Here is a 17,286-nt window from a genome sequence, read left to right as displayed (position 1 = left end):
CTCTACGTGGGACTGCCTTTGAGGCTGATGCGGAAATTTCAGATGGTCCAGAATGCAGCAGCCAGGCTACTTAGTGGGGTGAGAAAACACCAACACATCTCCCCCACTCTGGCTGCTTTGCACTGGTTGCCCATCAGTTTTCCACGTCGACTTCAAAGTGCTAATGATCACTTATAAAGCCCTAAACGGTTTGGGACCTCAATATTTGGCAGGTCATCTTCTTCCACCCAGATCTACCCGAATCACCCACCATAGCCAGCAGGGACGGCTGAGGGGCCTGATGCCGAGAGAGGCTCGGAAGGAAAAAACTAGAAACCTGGCCTTCTCGGCGGTGGCCCCTCGGCTGTGCATGGCAGTTCCCATGGCATGTGCATGGGTTGTTACAACCATCAGGAGCCCTAGGATGAGAAAATGGCTTCTGGGCCCCGCCTCACCCCAATTTTGTCCATTGCATTGGGAGGTACAAAAGGCAACTTTGAGGGAGTTTACACCGTTTTTTTTTTCAGAATAAGAATTCAACTCTTCTAGACAATTTGAGTCATATTGCTTTGAATAAAGAACTGAAAGAAAATGCATGCAACATTTGGATTAAGGATGTGATCGCATGGAGCTCACTTTAAGGGAGACTGCTCCCACTGAAGTGACCCTTTCTAGTGTGATGAGGTGCACTCTTTGCAATGGATCACATCCTAAGTCAAAAATAAATCAAAGAGATGGCCACATCTTTGGGGATACTGAAATACCTGGCCTTGATGCATTAGCAATCACAACTCTTTTTCTGTTTCTCCATCTTTGATTTAATCCCTCTGAGGGTGCCTACACAGTGCCATGAAGAATGTTTTTTTCTCCTGCACTTCAGCCAACACATGCATGGGCTAACACAGGGTGTGCTGTGGACCACATGTTGACTACTAAAAGTCCAAATATTGTATGACCATCCCCATAACTGCCCCACTCTTTTTTTTAAGCATCAGCACTTCTATTCCCCCCTCAAGCAATGGGAGAGCTTGTGCCAGGGCTGGTGCAGTATCAGTCTTTACACCAGCATAGTGTCAAACAAATTAGAAACCTCAGAAAAGATGGACTCTTCCACAAATTCATTATGAGATTGGGGGGAAGGAACTCAACAGCCAGTACCCTCTAATCACAGTGCCTGAAGGAGAGATGGTAAATAATTGTTGTTGTTGTTTTTTAGAAGGAAGGAGCTTTGGAAAGACCTTTGCTGGTGTTGGACACAGTTTTTCACCTATGTTTCTCCCTTCTTCATGCTACAAATACTAACCATACTAACCTTTTTAAAACCCTTAGCCACCTCAATCCCACCTTTCTTTATTCTGTATCTGTTGTTCATTTGAGTATGTTGGTCACAGAGTTATTATGCTACCAGTTTTGCTACATTTTCTATTTTGTTCTAATTATTTTAAAAGTTAGGTTTGGGTTTGATTTCAATCTGTGTGTTGTTGTTTTATTTTGATGTTTCCTCTTGTGAGTGTCTGTACTGTTTATGTGTTCACTGCAGAGTCTTCATGTGCAAACAGCATACATATGTCACACATCTGAGCATAGTGGAGAAAAGCAGCACACATTAGCAAACTGAAAACATATTAAAGCACAGCTTAAAGACAGTTCGTACAACCCCAGCTAGACTCTTCTGTCTGCAATTTGGCAGAGAAAATTCCCTTTGAAGGAGCTGCCAGATCTTTAAACATCATGCATTTGCTATTACTGTTCTAAGGGAAATTTTAAAAGTGTCTGGGACAAAGGAAGGAAGGACTAGATTTATTTGCCTGAAATTTGATAGGGTTACTTCCCTTTGAAAGTGCAACCACATTTAGAAGTGTATGCCTCTAAATAAAAATTATTAGGAAACACAGTTAGAAAAGTGCTACCACACCAATGTCTTGTGTGTGTGTGTGCGTGTGTGCGTGTGCGTGTGTGCGTGTGCGTGTGTTTGTCTCTGTGTGTGTGGCTTCCCAAGGGCTCTGAGAAAACAGAAAACTAAAATAGATGGACTTTTGGTCTTATCAGTCCACAATGCATAAGCAGATTTGCAGGGGGAAACACTTATCAGAAACAATGTGGCTTACCATTCAAAGTCCCATTCAGCACAGATGCAAGGTTCAGAGACAACTGTCCTTGAGTAATCTCTACTGAGGGAGCACCATGCCCCTGCTTTGCGCTTCTTATAGATCTTCCTCTCACCCATAACACAAGGTTCACCCTTTGTTGCAGAAGAATGGTGGGTTAGAATGGAGAAAGGGAAATGATCAAACTGTGTGCATCTCTCTTAGTCTTTCTAGAAAACATCACAACTAGGCCATCGAAAAGTGAAACTTTATACAATATAGACATACTGTATATGAGTGGATTCAAATGTGGAATGAGAATTATAGATGACCCAAACCAGTAAATTTGAGAGAAAATGTCTTAAAGATGTTGCATGGATGGTATTATACACCTGTAAAATTAGAAAAAATGGTATCAGGGCCAAGCAATTCACGATGGAAGTGTTCTCAGCAACCCGGAACTTTTTCTCATATGTGGTGGACTTGCGATAAAGCAAATGATTTTTGGAGACAGATAAAAGATATTTCACAATAAATTATAGATCAAGAAATAACTTTTAAACCAGAAATGTTTTTGTTGAATATAATGCCAGAAATTGTTGATAAAAAATTAAATATATGTTTCAGCGCTTTCTAATTTGAGTACTATGTCTTCACTTGGATTACAACTTATCTTTCTTCCATAATTATAATTCAGTTCTAAGGTTATCTTATCATTAATCAAGTCATAATGACTATACTATTTTTAATCAAAATTAGTGTTTGTACAACGAGAGACTGCAAATATTCCTGACAGTCTTTCTTTCTCATGGGATCATAACTCCCATTCATTCTGCCTTTTGTGTAGTTGGTTCTGACTATCTGTTTCTCATATTTTTGCTTTTCTGTACAGTAGAGTAGAAGGGAAAATCTTCACGGAATTCCTAATTCTCACTGGTTTAAGGTATCTGTCTATGGCAACACACTTTTAGATGAAGCATTTTGCAGCCTCAACAGATTCCCTGCCTGCTGTTCAGGAGAGGAAAAAGAGTGCTCTCCTCTTTCGAGATGTTTGCTAGGGATGGAACAAGTGGTCCGCAATTCTTTCAATCACAACGATTTTTGATATTTTGCAACAGCAAAATATCCACACAGCCCTGGAGACTAGGAAATTTTCCCGGAGTGGCAGTGGGAGAAATGCTCTTCCCACCACCACCATTTTCTGGCCAATTTCCTGCACAATATTGACATTCCTGCCTGCTTGTACCCATTTTTTGCTGTTCTTGTCAATTTCAGTTTCTCATACTGCTCAGTTTCAAACTCTTGTGTTATTCAGCCCATGGTATTATGCACTACCATCTGAAACTGACTATTTTAAGAGCCTGAAAGTGACAAGAGCAACAAAATAGATTCAAAAATCCTGGAGGGGATACTACTACAGGGATAAGCAGTTCAGGACTTTCAAACGTAATCTTCCACAGGGTCAGTAAGATTTACCTGGGTGTTGATAAGGAACCCTAGAGAGAATAGCATCAGTTCCTTTCCAGTATCTAAAGAACTATATACAGGATTTAACAGGGAGAAACTGAGACCATTTTGCTGGCTGGGAAATCCCATAGAATGCTGTGGGGTCGAGAAGCATTAAGATTCACAACCTGAGGTTTTGTAATTCACACAGAAGATACTGGAAAGTCTACACAATGTCGCTCCTCACACACAGCTGCATGTGCACACACAGAGACAACATTGAGGGGCTAGCTGATTGTTTTAAAAAGAGGCAAGAGACCGATCCAATGCTTAAATTGTTTGAAAGTCAATGAAACAAAGCAATAGCTAATTTGAGCACTTTGCAAGTTATACAATGTGCTCCATTTACAGTGTGCACAAAATCGTCAATTTATTTATTTATTTATTTATTTGATTTATATCCCGCCCATCTAGTATAATTATACCACTCAAGTCAGTAGTAGTAGAAAATATGTAGCTTTTCACAAAATGAGGAGGGGGAAAATGTACAATTTATCATCTTTGCCTGTGAAAACAGTCATAAAAAGACTCACATCCCTTTTCTACATATCATTGCAAGGCTGAGAACTACAGTACACACCTGTTCTCTTTCAACATTTGGTAACTAATAACTTGGTGGGTCTTGTCTTGTCATTAAATTTTACATGGAGTCCTTTCTTTTCAGATATGTCTACTCCCTGTCTTTGACAGAATCAAGTTATTTGGATCTGTTTTTTGGTGACAACACTTAGGGTTAAGTGCACAGACTCAAGTCAAATGCTCCTTTTGGAAGAGGATTGGCCCAATTATTAGGAACTAGATGACAGATGCTAAGGGACAGCAGTGGCAGTTTCATTCCTGTTCCTTGTCAACTACTTGCTCCTCCTTATAAGGGAAAAGAAACATGCATACACACAAACACACAATCTGTTCTTCCCCATTTCAACTCCCCTCAACTCCACCTCAAGTGTGATAGAGAATTGTCTCCCATTGATAGCACTGGGGTAAGGTTCAAGTAAGGTACGAAGTCAGTTTGGTCAGCTTTTGCACATGGACTGGTCCTTTTCCTTCATGTCAGGCATGTCTTGGGCTTGCATTGTTTTGGATAATAAAAAGAGTACCTGGTTGTGCAGATGCCATGTCTGGAAGTCATCTTTGGTACATCTCCGGCTAAAAATGGATCTGTAATCTACTTTAACTAGTTGCCATTCAGAGCGGAGATTGAGGTGGCCAAAGATCCTAAGTATGGGAGGGGGAGAGGGGAAAATAGAAAAAGGAAAAGAGATATATGCCATTAATCCCATTAGAAAATATTACTGGTGGATAGAAAATTAACAAAAATTGGATGCACGTATGGATTACCTGGAAAATAGAAACTGCCATTACAATTGTAGAAATTATCAGATGAAATACACTGCTTCTCACTATTTCCACCTTGGAAAAGAGATGAGTTAAACTTTCTTCTGTTCCAGGTATCCACAGTAGGCAATTACAAAGCAGATCATAGTTATTTAACCCACTGAAACAGATTATATCACTTCAGTGCTGAAATATTTTATTGACCTTTCCAGAGAAGGAAATATGATCGTATTATTCTGCTTTCAAATTTCCAAATGTTTTGAATAAATTTGTAATATCCATACTGGCAGTTACATTATGTGATTAATCTTCTATCTTCTAAACAGATAAAGGTTACCAGAAAGACTAGTATACTGTGTTTCTTACAAAATAATACTCAAGGCAGCTAGGTAAATAAGTAAGTAAATCTTAGTTTCAGAGCTGATCCTGGATTAAGAAACAGTACACCTTTCTGAAGGAAATATATGTCTATTCTAATGCAAATTTCCCTCAATTAACATTTGGCAAACTAGCTGACGTTTGTTTTGTAACTGCTCAGTTTTTCCATATCTGATATCTCTTTCAGGAGCACTTGAAGACATTTGTTGCTTGGAAGGATAACATTATAGGAAGATGAAATAAACATTTCCCTTATTCTGTAATCACTCTAACTAGCAGCAGCTACTGAAAGTTTATGCTGTCCACCTCCACTACATTACATTCAATCATGTATTTTTGGGGATTTGCTGAGTTTACTCTTTCATAAGCTCTGTTTATCAAATGAGTCTACTGTAGTTGTGACTTACTACTAGATTTCAGCCATGGTTTTGAGTTGAATAAATTGTCTTATGTCATCATGTAAGTACACGCTAAGAAAATATACACACTGTCTTGTACAATGCAGCAAGAAAGCACTGCCCTGCTTAGCCATGAAGGGAGACGTGTTTCTATTGCCTTCACTCTAAATGGGATGAATAAGTGCTTCATTTTGCCTTCAGAGAAAGAAAGCTATTACCCAGCCAAATACCACCTGATGTAATATTGTTCACTAAATGATCCCAGATTGATTGAAACATTTATTATTTATTGACTTAATTTATCTACCGCTTACAGCATCTCAAAAAATACTGTACCTTGAAATGATGTGTAGAAGGCACAAATAAGAAAAATAACCAAGATAGTCATGAAAATACAAAGCAGTAAGTTACCATAAATCAAAATGATAAAAAATTATCGGTTAAAATAATCGAAAACCAACCGCCCCAAAAAAACAAATCTTAGGCTGGACAGCACAGTTAGTCAGGTGACCTCCAAATGAAGAGGTTGGCACTAGAGATGGGCACAAACTGAACCACAAACCAGAAAAACCCAAAACTGGGGTGATTTGTGGTTTGGTTTGTGGTTTGGTTCAAGGATCCTGTTATGCCAAAACAAAAGGAAGCATCAAACTTATTCCCCCTTCAGCACTTTGCTTTTTCATTAAAAGGGGATGCCTGCCTAACCTGCTTCCCACTGTTGCACTGGCTCCCTACCTTGGCTTCAAACTGCTGCCACTGCATCCTTTTCTGCCACCACTGCCACCATCTTGACAAACAGCAAGCCTGGACCTGCTGGACATGTGCATGCTCCCACCACTCAGGTGAACAACAGGTGCCTGTGCAGAAGTAGCAGGCCCAGGTCCTTGAAGCATAGTCTGCTGCCTGTCAGGATGATTGCCATGATGGCAGGTGAAGGCTTCAAGAGAAGATAGGGAAGCAATGGGAGCAATGAGGGAAGGGGTGGATGGGTGGTTCCCCCCTGCATGGATCCCTTAAAAACACACAAACCACCAGTTTGCCAGTTCCTGGCCATTTATAGTTGTCACCTAATGCACTGAAAAGGTAAAGGTAAAGGTTCCCCTTGACAATTTTTGTCCAGTTGTGTTCAACTCTAGGAGGTGGTGCTCATCCCTGTTTCCAAGCCATAGAACCAGTGTTTGTCCAAAGACAATCTTCCATGGTCACATGACCAGTGCAACTTAGACACGGAATGCTGTTACCTTCCCATTGAGGTGGTCCCTATTTATCTACTCGCATTTGCATGCTTTCGAGCCGCTAGGTTGGCGGGAGCTGGGACAAGCGGCGGGCACTCACTCCATCGCGTAGATTCGATCTTACAGCTGAAGATCTACAGACCTTACAGCACAAAGGCTTCTGCAGTTTAACTCACAGTGCCACCACGTCCCTCTGGAGAAGCACTGAATGGACTGAAGGAGCTCCTTCAAATAATATTTTAAAAGCCATCTACAATGATATGTGTAGAATTGCTGCTGTATACAGGCAAGAAAATAAAATTCCAAATAATAGAAAATATGGATTTTTTTCCCCTTTATATTTTATTCCCCACTTTCAGAAAAGCAACTTTCACAGAAACTTTCCTTCCAAATCTTCAGTTTTATGGAAAATAAAATTTAAACTGGCATACAAATAGAATCCAATACTTATCTACACAGAAGTAAGTTCTAAGAGGGTTCAAAATTTGATGCCAATTATGAGAAACAGTCATAAGATTGAAACTTAAAGCATTTGATTGGTCTTCAAAATCATACTTGAAAAAAAAAGCTTAAGTCTTTGAAGTAATGGGACATATTCACAACAACAAATGGATTAATTAATAAATAAGTCCAGGTATCTAGGCAAAAGGCTACTTTCATTGGTCAAGCTGTGGTGAGCCTGTTTTCAATCTTGTAACTGTTTGTTGTTCAATACATTGATGGTTATTTTCTCAGTGAGGAAGGGCTTTCCAATCAGCTACAACCATTTCCAAATGGTGGGTGGCAGGAACACTTCAGGACATGGTTACCAGTGGCCATCTTTAGAATATACACAAAGCCTGACAATCTGTCCGAAAGGCTGAAGCACTGGGGGAAACAGATCAATTTGTTCCCTACTAGCCAGCAGGGAAAAGTCCTCCAGCACCTGACAGTCTGAGATGAAAAATGTGGTTAAAATAATGATTTGATGACCAACATCCATTTCACAGCACCAAACCAATTACTATGCCCTTAATAATAGTAATCATGCGCCATCAAGTCAACTCTGACTTAAAGTGATCTTTTTCAGAATTCTCCAAGTAGAGAATACTTAGGAGTGGTTTACCATTCCCTTCTGCTGGGTGTGCCCTGGGACTGTGACCCAAGGCCACACAAGCTGGCTCTACTCCCAGGAGGCATAGAACTCTTAACCTCTGGCTCAGCAGCCAGATATCTAAACCATTGAGCTATCTATCCAGCCAGCTATGATTCCCTTACAATAGAATATTTATCTGTTTGTTGCGAGGGTGAGTGGGGGAAGAAGAACAATTTTATTTCCCCTTGTGTGTTAAAAACAGATCATTTTCTTAATCTTTCAAAGAAAAGAAGGTGGAAGAAAAAACTGCACTGAAATATTAAATAACAATTTCATACTCCATGGATACTGTATCATGGTGGTAGCTTGAAGTCATGGCAGAAGCAGGCTGTTACCTGGCTTCATAATTACATCATATCGAGCTGATTTATGCAGTATGAGGGTGAGCAACCTGCAGTCCTCCAAATATTCCTGGGCTGAAAGCAAATTCCATCAGCCCTAGTCAATAATATACTGTGTTTCCTATGGTTGGTATATATAAATGCTGTTTTTCAAGAAGGATCATTCCCTCTATTATCCACATATATCAACTGCTTCGTCCTGGACTGTCTTATTCCACCCATCCATGCTGCCAATATTTAAAAATGCCGTGATGATGAACATTTTCTCTGCTTCTGCTTGTCTATCTTAACTTACACATAACAACCCAACAACCTGCAACCTTCACGAAACCTTGTTCCCACTTGATTTAGCAACATACTATTCATCCATGTTTCCATTTGGCAACCAAACACACAGCTGGTGCAAATCAATGCCATCTCTTTGCTGGATTTATGCCAGATGTGAATACGCTCTGCTTCATCTAATTTAATAACTTATCAATACAGGGCATAAACTCTAAATAGCCTGAACTATAGTATAGAAACCACAATTTTACAGAAAGGTCATAACTTTCTATCACTGGCATCAAATATTTTTGGTAATCCAGCACTGGGAGGGGGGGGAATGGACAACAACAAGAGATTGCTCTCAGTTTGTCCTCTACCAAGTTGTCCCAAAATCCAGAGAGAAAATGACTGATTACAAAGATTAAGGATGAAAAAAATGTCTGAGTTAAAGTGAATACATTAGCATTCCAAAAGGAATAAAGGGCTAGCAATTGTTTAATTAAATGATTTCAAGGAAGACTTGCACATTTAATTACTATAATTTCGAAGAAACAATAGTACACTTAATGTAATTAAAGCAGTAGGAATTGCAAAGGCTGCTTTCCTCTTAACTGCAGAAATAGTTCTAGGTCAAGCTTCTTGTTATACAACAAGAGGGCATCATTTCTTTGTATATATTTAGATTATGCTAAAATTGCTCTTTAGATTTGACTTTAGCTCCTGTCATGAGTTTAGATATTATGCAAATCGCTTCTAGCTAGTTTGGAATTCAGCTGTTGTGTTGAATGGGGATGCAAGACCATGTTTGTTCCAAGTGCCCTTCTCACTGAAGGCCTAGGGTTGGTCAGTTCCAATTGAATGTATACCACAGGCAGTGCCAGAGCAGTGTACACCTCAGAAGCTGCCCCATACCTCCTAAATTAGGCTAATCTCCTTAGAAACTGTGAAAAATGCTTGTTATTTGATGACGATGTAAGATATAGCTGCCACTCTAGTCAAATTTCACTTTCGGAATGGAGGTACCATTTTGTCCTTTGCCTCAAGCAGCATCTCTGGGCCATTGCTGACAAAAATGTTTTGTTTGGATAAGAGGCAGCTGGAGTGAAATATATGTGAACATTTGCTCACCGTTGTTGAGGTTTTGTGAGTTTGGACACAGCAGATTAAGCATGAATTTTAAAATTATATACAGATTATGAATTATTTCTCCCTTGATATATAAGTATCAGTGCCAGCAGATAAGAGAATAATCATTCAGTTATAGTAAACTTTAAGAATGTTTACTTTAAAAATATGTTGATGAATAAGCTAACAATGACTGAATATTTGACTTGGTATGGATTTGGTTTGTGCTTGACAGATTTCTTATAACTGTTTCATAACAGCTTCCTTATTAACTGTTAACAGCCAACAATCTAACAGCAGCTAGCCCTAACTGAAAATTAACTTATCAGCAGACAAGCTTCCCACTAATGAACATTTTTCTTATATCTGTCAGTTAACTTTCTAAGTAGCTATTGGCTACAAAACACAGACTGATTGGTTACAAATGTCCTCTAATGCAAATAATACAGCTCATTCATTCTTATACACACATATACATGCTGGCTTGCCTAATACCTACATGGTCCAAAAACCATTAACAAATTCAATGCTGATCCTATTGCATTTTTGAAAATGCTTTGGGGAGGGGCTTTACTGTTTTGCATAAAACTCTGTGAATGTCACTTTCAGACTTCCTGTCAGCAGCCAATATAAGACAACCGTCAGAATCCCAGAAAGGGTGGGACTCAACACTGGATAGGGTCAGCACTCTCACCACAGCTGATGCATCTTACCTAGGGGTGGTAGTGCCATGCACAAACTGAGCTTTCTTTGTTAATATAATTAAAAACACCTGAGAAGTGGTTTAGATATCTGGGCTGCAAACCAGAGGTTGGGAGTTCAGTTCCCCACTGTGCCTCCTTGACAGGGACTGGACTAATCCATACGGTCCCTTCCAGCCCTGCAGTTTTAAGATGTTGATGATTATCAGTATTATGCCATGGAACAACTTAATTGAAGAGCTAAGGAGAGTATTTATGTATGCTCCATAGCTATCTATGTGTGTGGTACATTATTATAATCCTACTCTAGTCAATTCCATTTGCAGACTAGGAAATGAGCTCTTTGTTGGTTTATTCAGAACCCATTTTATGACATTAGAAAATCCCTCACCCGTTGCCAGCTAAAAAGCTGCAGTGTGTATCCTCAATAATATAAGCAGTTTAGGCCAGGATTGGATTGCCAGCTTATATAGGCTGTTCTGTCATTGATGAAAGGATGCAGCCACATTTTCAAACCAGGAATCTGGAAAGTCAATAGGAGAAGTCACTACTCAATTTCTCATCTGAGCAGCACTGAAATGGAAACCATTGCGAAACAATAAATACAGAAGCCTGGGTGGCATTTGGGATAGAGTCACCTTCCAGAATGCATACTTGTAGTGAATATTCCCCACTTTGGACTGCAAAATAATATTTTACAGTGCAAAGGGTTGCCAGTTTTTACATTCCTCAAACTAAACTGTTAAGCTCATGAGCATCTCCCATAAATTATGAGAACTTCTCAGTCACCTCAGCAGAAAACCTAAACTTTGAGGCTTTTACCAAAAAAATTACCGAGTCAAGGGTGGAGGCTGTTAATTTATGAGCAATTTTTTAAACACAAACCTGGAAAGCACTGTGAATTGTTTGTAGATTTATGAGCGAGTAATTTCAAAAAGGTCAGAAGTAACACTGCTATAATTTAATCTTTCATTAATGTTTAAAATACACAATAACATATAAATGCAATATAAAATTTGACCAGATGACCCCACTGGGAATTATTTAGCATGTTGTTTTACTTTGTGCCATAATCTAAGGTAATACAGAAGTGCTTTATCTCCCTATTTTTCATTTTGCTATAGAAAAGAGTTCCTTTAAAAAAAGAAAGAATAAGGTTAATTAATCACAGATCAACTTAAGTGCTAGAATACAGAGCTATTTCCAACTTGCAATATAAAATTATTTTCTCAGGAAAACATTCAATGTCAAACCACTGGTTTGAATCGACTTTGGTTTTCATCCAAGAATTTTTCAAAGAAAGGGCATTCAGCAGCATTTCCATGCTGTTTACTTTACTCTAATGAATGTAGAGTCAGTGTAAATGTACACATATTAAATAATAAAGTATTCATTTTAACTTACTATTTTCTCCTAGGCTTTCATTTTTCTATGCGTAAATCAGGCAGGAGTGTTCTGGCCATTATGCTGGATGAGGCTACTCACCTCAGATGATACATTTTGTGATAATATTATATAGCAGCAAATTGTCACCTAGTTTATTACTACATATGTATCACCATTTGGATTTTATGCTCCGGGCACCACACGAACTTCAGCTATAATTTGATATCATTTTTTATAAGTTAATAGGATTTTAATATTAGGAAAACCATTTGTTTTGTATGGACAGACAGAACTATTTCCTCCAGGGAAAGCATAAAATAAAGTTATTTTTTTTCTCCTGGTATCACAAAGAAGCAAGAACAAAAATATATTGTTTTCTTGTATTATTTTATTATTTATAATTTATTTAATTTATACCCCGCCTAGCCATTCCAATGAACAGTGCCAAAATGCTTACTTCTTCAATATGGAGCCCATATTGGGAACTAAAACTGCGGATATTTTGTTCCTTTTTGGGGGACAGTGTCATAATTTTGTGAAGCTGGAAGCATAATTTCCAATGAAACAGTACAGTGGAATTAGACTACATTGTTGATGGGCAAATTTATAACATAGGATTTGAGTAGAAATGAATATCACAAAGAGAGGGGACTGTAGTTTAAAGTGGGAGAAATTATGGTTGAAGCTATATTTCCAAAAGCACAGAAATGTAATTCATGGATCAACCCCTTTGCCACTCAAAACATAGGCACACTGATGTACCCTTTTTTTATAAACTTCCACCTCAAGTAAACACAAAATCATGCAATTTGGGAGAAAATAATAATAATAGGAGAGGTCATGGCACCTCACTAGGTAGCTACTGCCCACCTTAAGCTGGTTAGTCCCCAGCCAGCAAGGTGCTACCTCACCACGGTCTGTTAACCTCACGGAGTGCGTGGGGTTTAGAGTAAAAGCAGACAAGCAGATCAATAACCCTGTACCATGCAACAACCAGAAGAAAACTTCTGCCCTAAAGTTGGGCACCTGGAATGTTTGGACAATGACCCCTGGCTTTTCTGATGACCTGCAGGAAATAGATGATGTGCACAAGACAGCTGTCATCGACATGGAACTGAGTAGACTGCAGATAGACATTGTTGCCCTGCAAGAGATGAGATTGCCAGACATGGGATCTGTCAAGGAAAAAAAATTCTCATTCTTCTGGCAGGGAAAACCATTGAAGGAGACCAGGGAGTATGGTGTTGGCTTTGCGGTCAGAAATACTCTGCTGAGATCCATTGTTCTACCTACTGTGGGGAGTGAAAGAATCCTGTCTCTGCAGCTCCACTCATCACCGGGACTGGTCACCCTCATTAGTGCATATGCACCAACACTGTCATACACAACAGAAGTCAAAGACAAATTCAATGATGATCTGGCAGCTACTATCAAAAAAAGTCCCCGAGAGAGAACTACTGTTCATTCTCAGAGACTTTAATGCTAGAGTTGGTGCTGATCACAATTCTTGGGCCACTTGTCTAGGCCGTTTTGGCATTGGGAAGATGAACAAAAATGGCCAAGGCTTTCTGGGGTTTTGCTGTTATTATGGTCTTTGTGTCAGCAACACGTTCTTCAATACAAAGCTTCAAACAGAGTTTCCTGGAGACATCCAAGATTGAAGCACTGGCATCAGCTCGATTTGATTCTCACTAGACATTCTAGCCTTCCTAGTATTACCATCACACACAGTTACCAGAGTGCTGATTGCGATACTGATCACTCCCTGGTGTGTAGTATAATAAAACTGTGAATAACAAGATTGTATCACACGAAAAAGGAAGGAAGACCACGTATAGACATCAGCAAAACTAATGATCAAAGAAAAGTGGAAGAATTTGCTCAAGCACTTGAGGAAACCCTTCCAGGCCTGGCTGATGCAAATGCACCTGAACGATGGGAACATTTCAAGAACGCTATTTATAACACCCCCTTGTCCACATTTGGCAAGAAGACCAAAAAGATGGCAGACTGGTTCAAAGCCCATTCGGAGGAGTTGATGCCAGCCATCAAGGATAAGAGGAGAGATCTAGCAGCATACAAAGCCTGTCCTAGTGAGTACAATTTGCAGGCTCTTCGACTTGCTCATAGCAATGTCCAACAGGCTGGCAGGAGGTGTCCCAATGATTATTAGCTTCAATTCTGCTCTGAGATACAGATACAGTGGTACCTCGACTTAAGAACTTAATCTGTATTGGGACTGTATTCTTAAGTCAAAACATTCTTAAGTTGAAGCACCATTTCCCATAAGAATGCATTGAAAACTGATCAATGCGTTCCTAGGGCAGAAAAAAGGCAAAAAGGCAGGGGGAAAATTCAAATTTCCTGCCCTTTTCCCCTGCCTTTTTGCCTTCAGAGGTTGAGGCTCTGTTCGCAAGTTGATGCCAATTTTTTCAAACGGAGCAGACTGCACCTTTGGAGGTCTCCAAGGGCTTTCCCCCTGACATCGAAGGAAGCCCTTTGAGACCTCCAAAGGCAAAAAGGCGGCGGGGGGGAAGGGCTGGACATTCAAATTTCCCACCCTTTCCCCCTGCCTTTTTGCCTTTGGAGGTCTCAAAGGGCTTCTTCCACTTCAGGGGGAAAGCCCTTGGAGACCTCTGAAGGCGCCGATCACTCCGTTCGCAAAAATTGGCATCGACCCTGTTTGGGATCTTCTTTGCTATCATGCTGAAGCAAGCCTTTGGAACTGCAACAGAAGGTGTCTATCTCCGGACTAGATCAGATGGAAAGCTCTTTAATCTCTCTAGATTGAGAGCGAAGACCAAAGTCCAGCTGAAATGCATGTGGGTCTTCCTCTTCATTGATGATGAAGTTCTTGTTGCCCACTCTGCTGAAGACCTCCAACAACTCATGAATCATTTTAGCAAGGTCTGCCAAGACTTTGGATTAACAATCAGTCTGAAGAAAATACAAGTCATGGGCCAGGGCGTGGACTCACCTCCCTCTATTACCATCTCCACGGAAGAATTGAAGGTTGTTCATGACATTGTGTACCTTGAGTCAATGATCTCTGACTCTCTCTAGATGTCAAGCGGGATAAACACATTGGCAAAGCAGCTACCATGTTCTCTAGGCTCACAAAGAGAGTATGGTTTAAAAAGAAGCTGACAGCATATACCAAGATCCAAGTCTATAGAGCCTGTGTCCTGAGCACACTGCTGTACTGCAGTGAGTCCTAGACCCTTTGTGCACGGCAGGAGAGGAAGCTGAACACCTTCCATATGCATTGTCTCCGACGCAGTTTTGGTATCACCTGCCAGGACAAAGTTCCAAATAGAGCAGTCCTAGAATGAGCTGGAATTGTTAGCATATATATATTACTGAAACAGTGTCTACACTGGCCTGGGCATGTTGTGAGAATGGCTGATGGCTGGATTCCAAAATATCTCCTGTATGGAGAATTAGTGCAGGGAAAGTGCCCCAGAGGGAGACCACAGCTGTGATACAAGGATATCTGCAAGCAGGATCTGAAGGCCTTAGGAATGGACCTCAACAGATGGGAAATGAACCTTGAGCGTTCAGCCTGGAAGCAGGCAGTGCATCATGGCCTCTCCCATTTTGAAGAGACGTCCAGCAGGCTGAGGCAAAGAGGCAGTCCCAAAACCAGCAAAATCAGGGAGCTGGACTTGTCTCCATTGTGGAAGGCATTATCACTCTTGGATTGGCCTTCTCAGCCACACTAGATGCTGTTCCAAGTCCTCCATTCAGAGCACTACTATAGTCTCTTGAGACTGATGGATGCCTAATCTAAATAATAATACCAAACAGTCTGCTTGTCTTCATTATTCATTGTGCCTAGGAAGGAGGATACCCTTTCTTCACTGGGAAAGGAGGGGCCTTTAGAAGGGGTGGGGTTGGGACCCAGACCTTAAGTGAGCTATATCCAGATCTTTGATCACACCTTTCCTTTGCAAAGCAAGTGGAACCAGAATCAACCTAAATAAACAAAGGAAGGTTCAGCTTCCATTATTTTAGACTATTACACCATATTTGACTTTGTTGTTTCTAAGCATAAATGAATTTATGCTATTTTGTCTGCAAGCACAGTAGTGGTAAACTAATCACAGCAGGAATTAAATAGCTCAGTGTCCAAGCAGAGGTCACCAAGGTTTATTAGACCATTTGCCACCTGGAATACAAATTACAGAAGCAGTGGCAACAAAAGAAACAGAGTTCTTCCTTCTTACCATTGTATGGCTGGATCTTTTAAAAAATGTACTCTGATGCAATCTGTCGGCTTTACTGCATATCATACACCATCTGTGTTCTAATAATCTCCCTTCCAACTGGAGCTCCTTCGTGTCCTCTTTAAATCAACAGTGCTGACAAAGCGGTAGGAGAAAATGCCTAGAAACTATTGTGCAAGAAGGACAGTTGGCCTTCTATTTTATGTGCCTACAAAACCATCAAGATAGTCATCACTGGAGTGCAGTGCGAAATTCCTCAGTTTGTATGGAGCAATCATGAGACACTGTCAGCACTGGGAATGGGAATTATATTATCCCAATCCAAACTATGACAGTGCTGTGTGTGTGTGTGTGTTTAGTCGTTTAGTCGTGTCCGACTCTTCGTGACCCCATGGACCAGAGCACGCCAGGCCCTCCTGTCTTCTACTGCCTCCCGGAGTTGTGTCAGGTTCATGTTGGTTGCTTCGCAGACACTGTCCAGCCATCTCATCCTCGGTCGTCCCCTTCTTCTCTTGCCATCACACTTTCCCAACATCAGGGTCTTTTCCAGGGAGTCTTTTCTTCTCATTAGATGGCCAAAGTACTGGAGCCTCAGCTTCAGGGTCTGTCCTTCCAGTGAGCACTCAGGGTTGATTTCCTTTAGAACTGATAGGTTTGTTCTCCTTGCAGTCCAGGGGATTCTCAAGAGCCTCCTCCAGCACCACAATTCAAAGGCATCAATTCTTCGGCGGTCTGCTTTCTTTATGGTCCAGCTCTCACTGCCATACATCACAACAGGAAAAACCATAGCTTTGACTATTCGGACTTTTGTTGGCAAGGTGATGTCTCTGCTTTTCAAGATGCTGTCCAGATTTGTCATCGCTTTCCTCCCAAGAAGAAGGCGCCTTTTAATTTCAGGGCTGCTGTCTCCATCTGCAGTGATCATGGAGCCCAGGAACATAAAATTTGACACTGCCTCCATATCTTCCCCTTCTATTTCCCAGGAGGTGATGGGACCAGTGGCCATGATCTTAGTTTTTTTGATGTTGAGTTTCAGACCGTTTTTTGCACTCTCCTCTTTCACTCTCATTACAAGGTTCTTTAATTCCTCCTCACTGTGGACAGTGCTACACTATTTAAATTAATGCATCATTAATACTTCTTTGCCTGACAATATTACCATTTGCGCACCACAGTTTAGGGCA

General features: G+C 40.5%; 1 protein-coding gene across 1 annotated transcript in view; it reads right to left on the bottom strand.

The window, feature by feature from the left end:
• SORCS3 (sortilin related VPS10 domain containing receptor 3) overlaps positions 1–17,286 on the bottom strand; it is a 603,874-nt gene that overhangs the window by 72,865 nt on the left and 513,723 nt on the right. Inside the window, exons 15-16 of the mRNA XM_072995578.2 lie at positions 4,673–4,790; positions 2,088–2,221 (exon numbers count right to left, since the gene is read on the bottom strand). Of these exons, the coding sequence (XP_072851679.2) occupies positions 2,088–2,221; positions 4,673–4,790 (252 nt within the window). The remainder of the gene's footprint in view (positions 1–2,087; positions 2,222–4,672; positions 4,791–17,286) is intronic.

Source organism: Pogona vitticeps, chromosome 3 (genome assembly GCF_051106095.1).
Source record: "Pogona vitticeps strain Pit_001003342236 chromosome 3, PviZW2.1, whole genome shotgun sequence".
Classification (NCBI taxonomy): Eukaryota; Metazoa; Chordata; class Lepidosauria; order Squamata; family Agamidae; genus Pogona; species Pogona vitticeps.
This window is presented reverse-complemented; position numbering and strand designations above follow the sequence as displayed.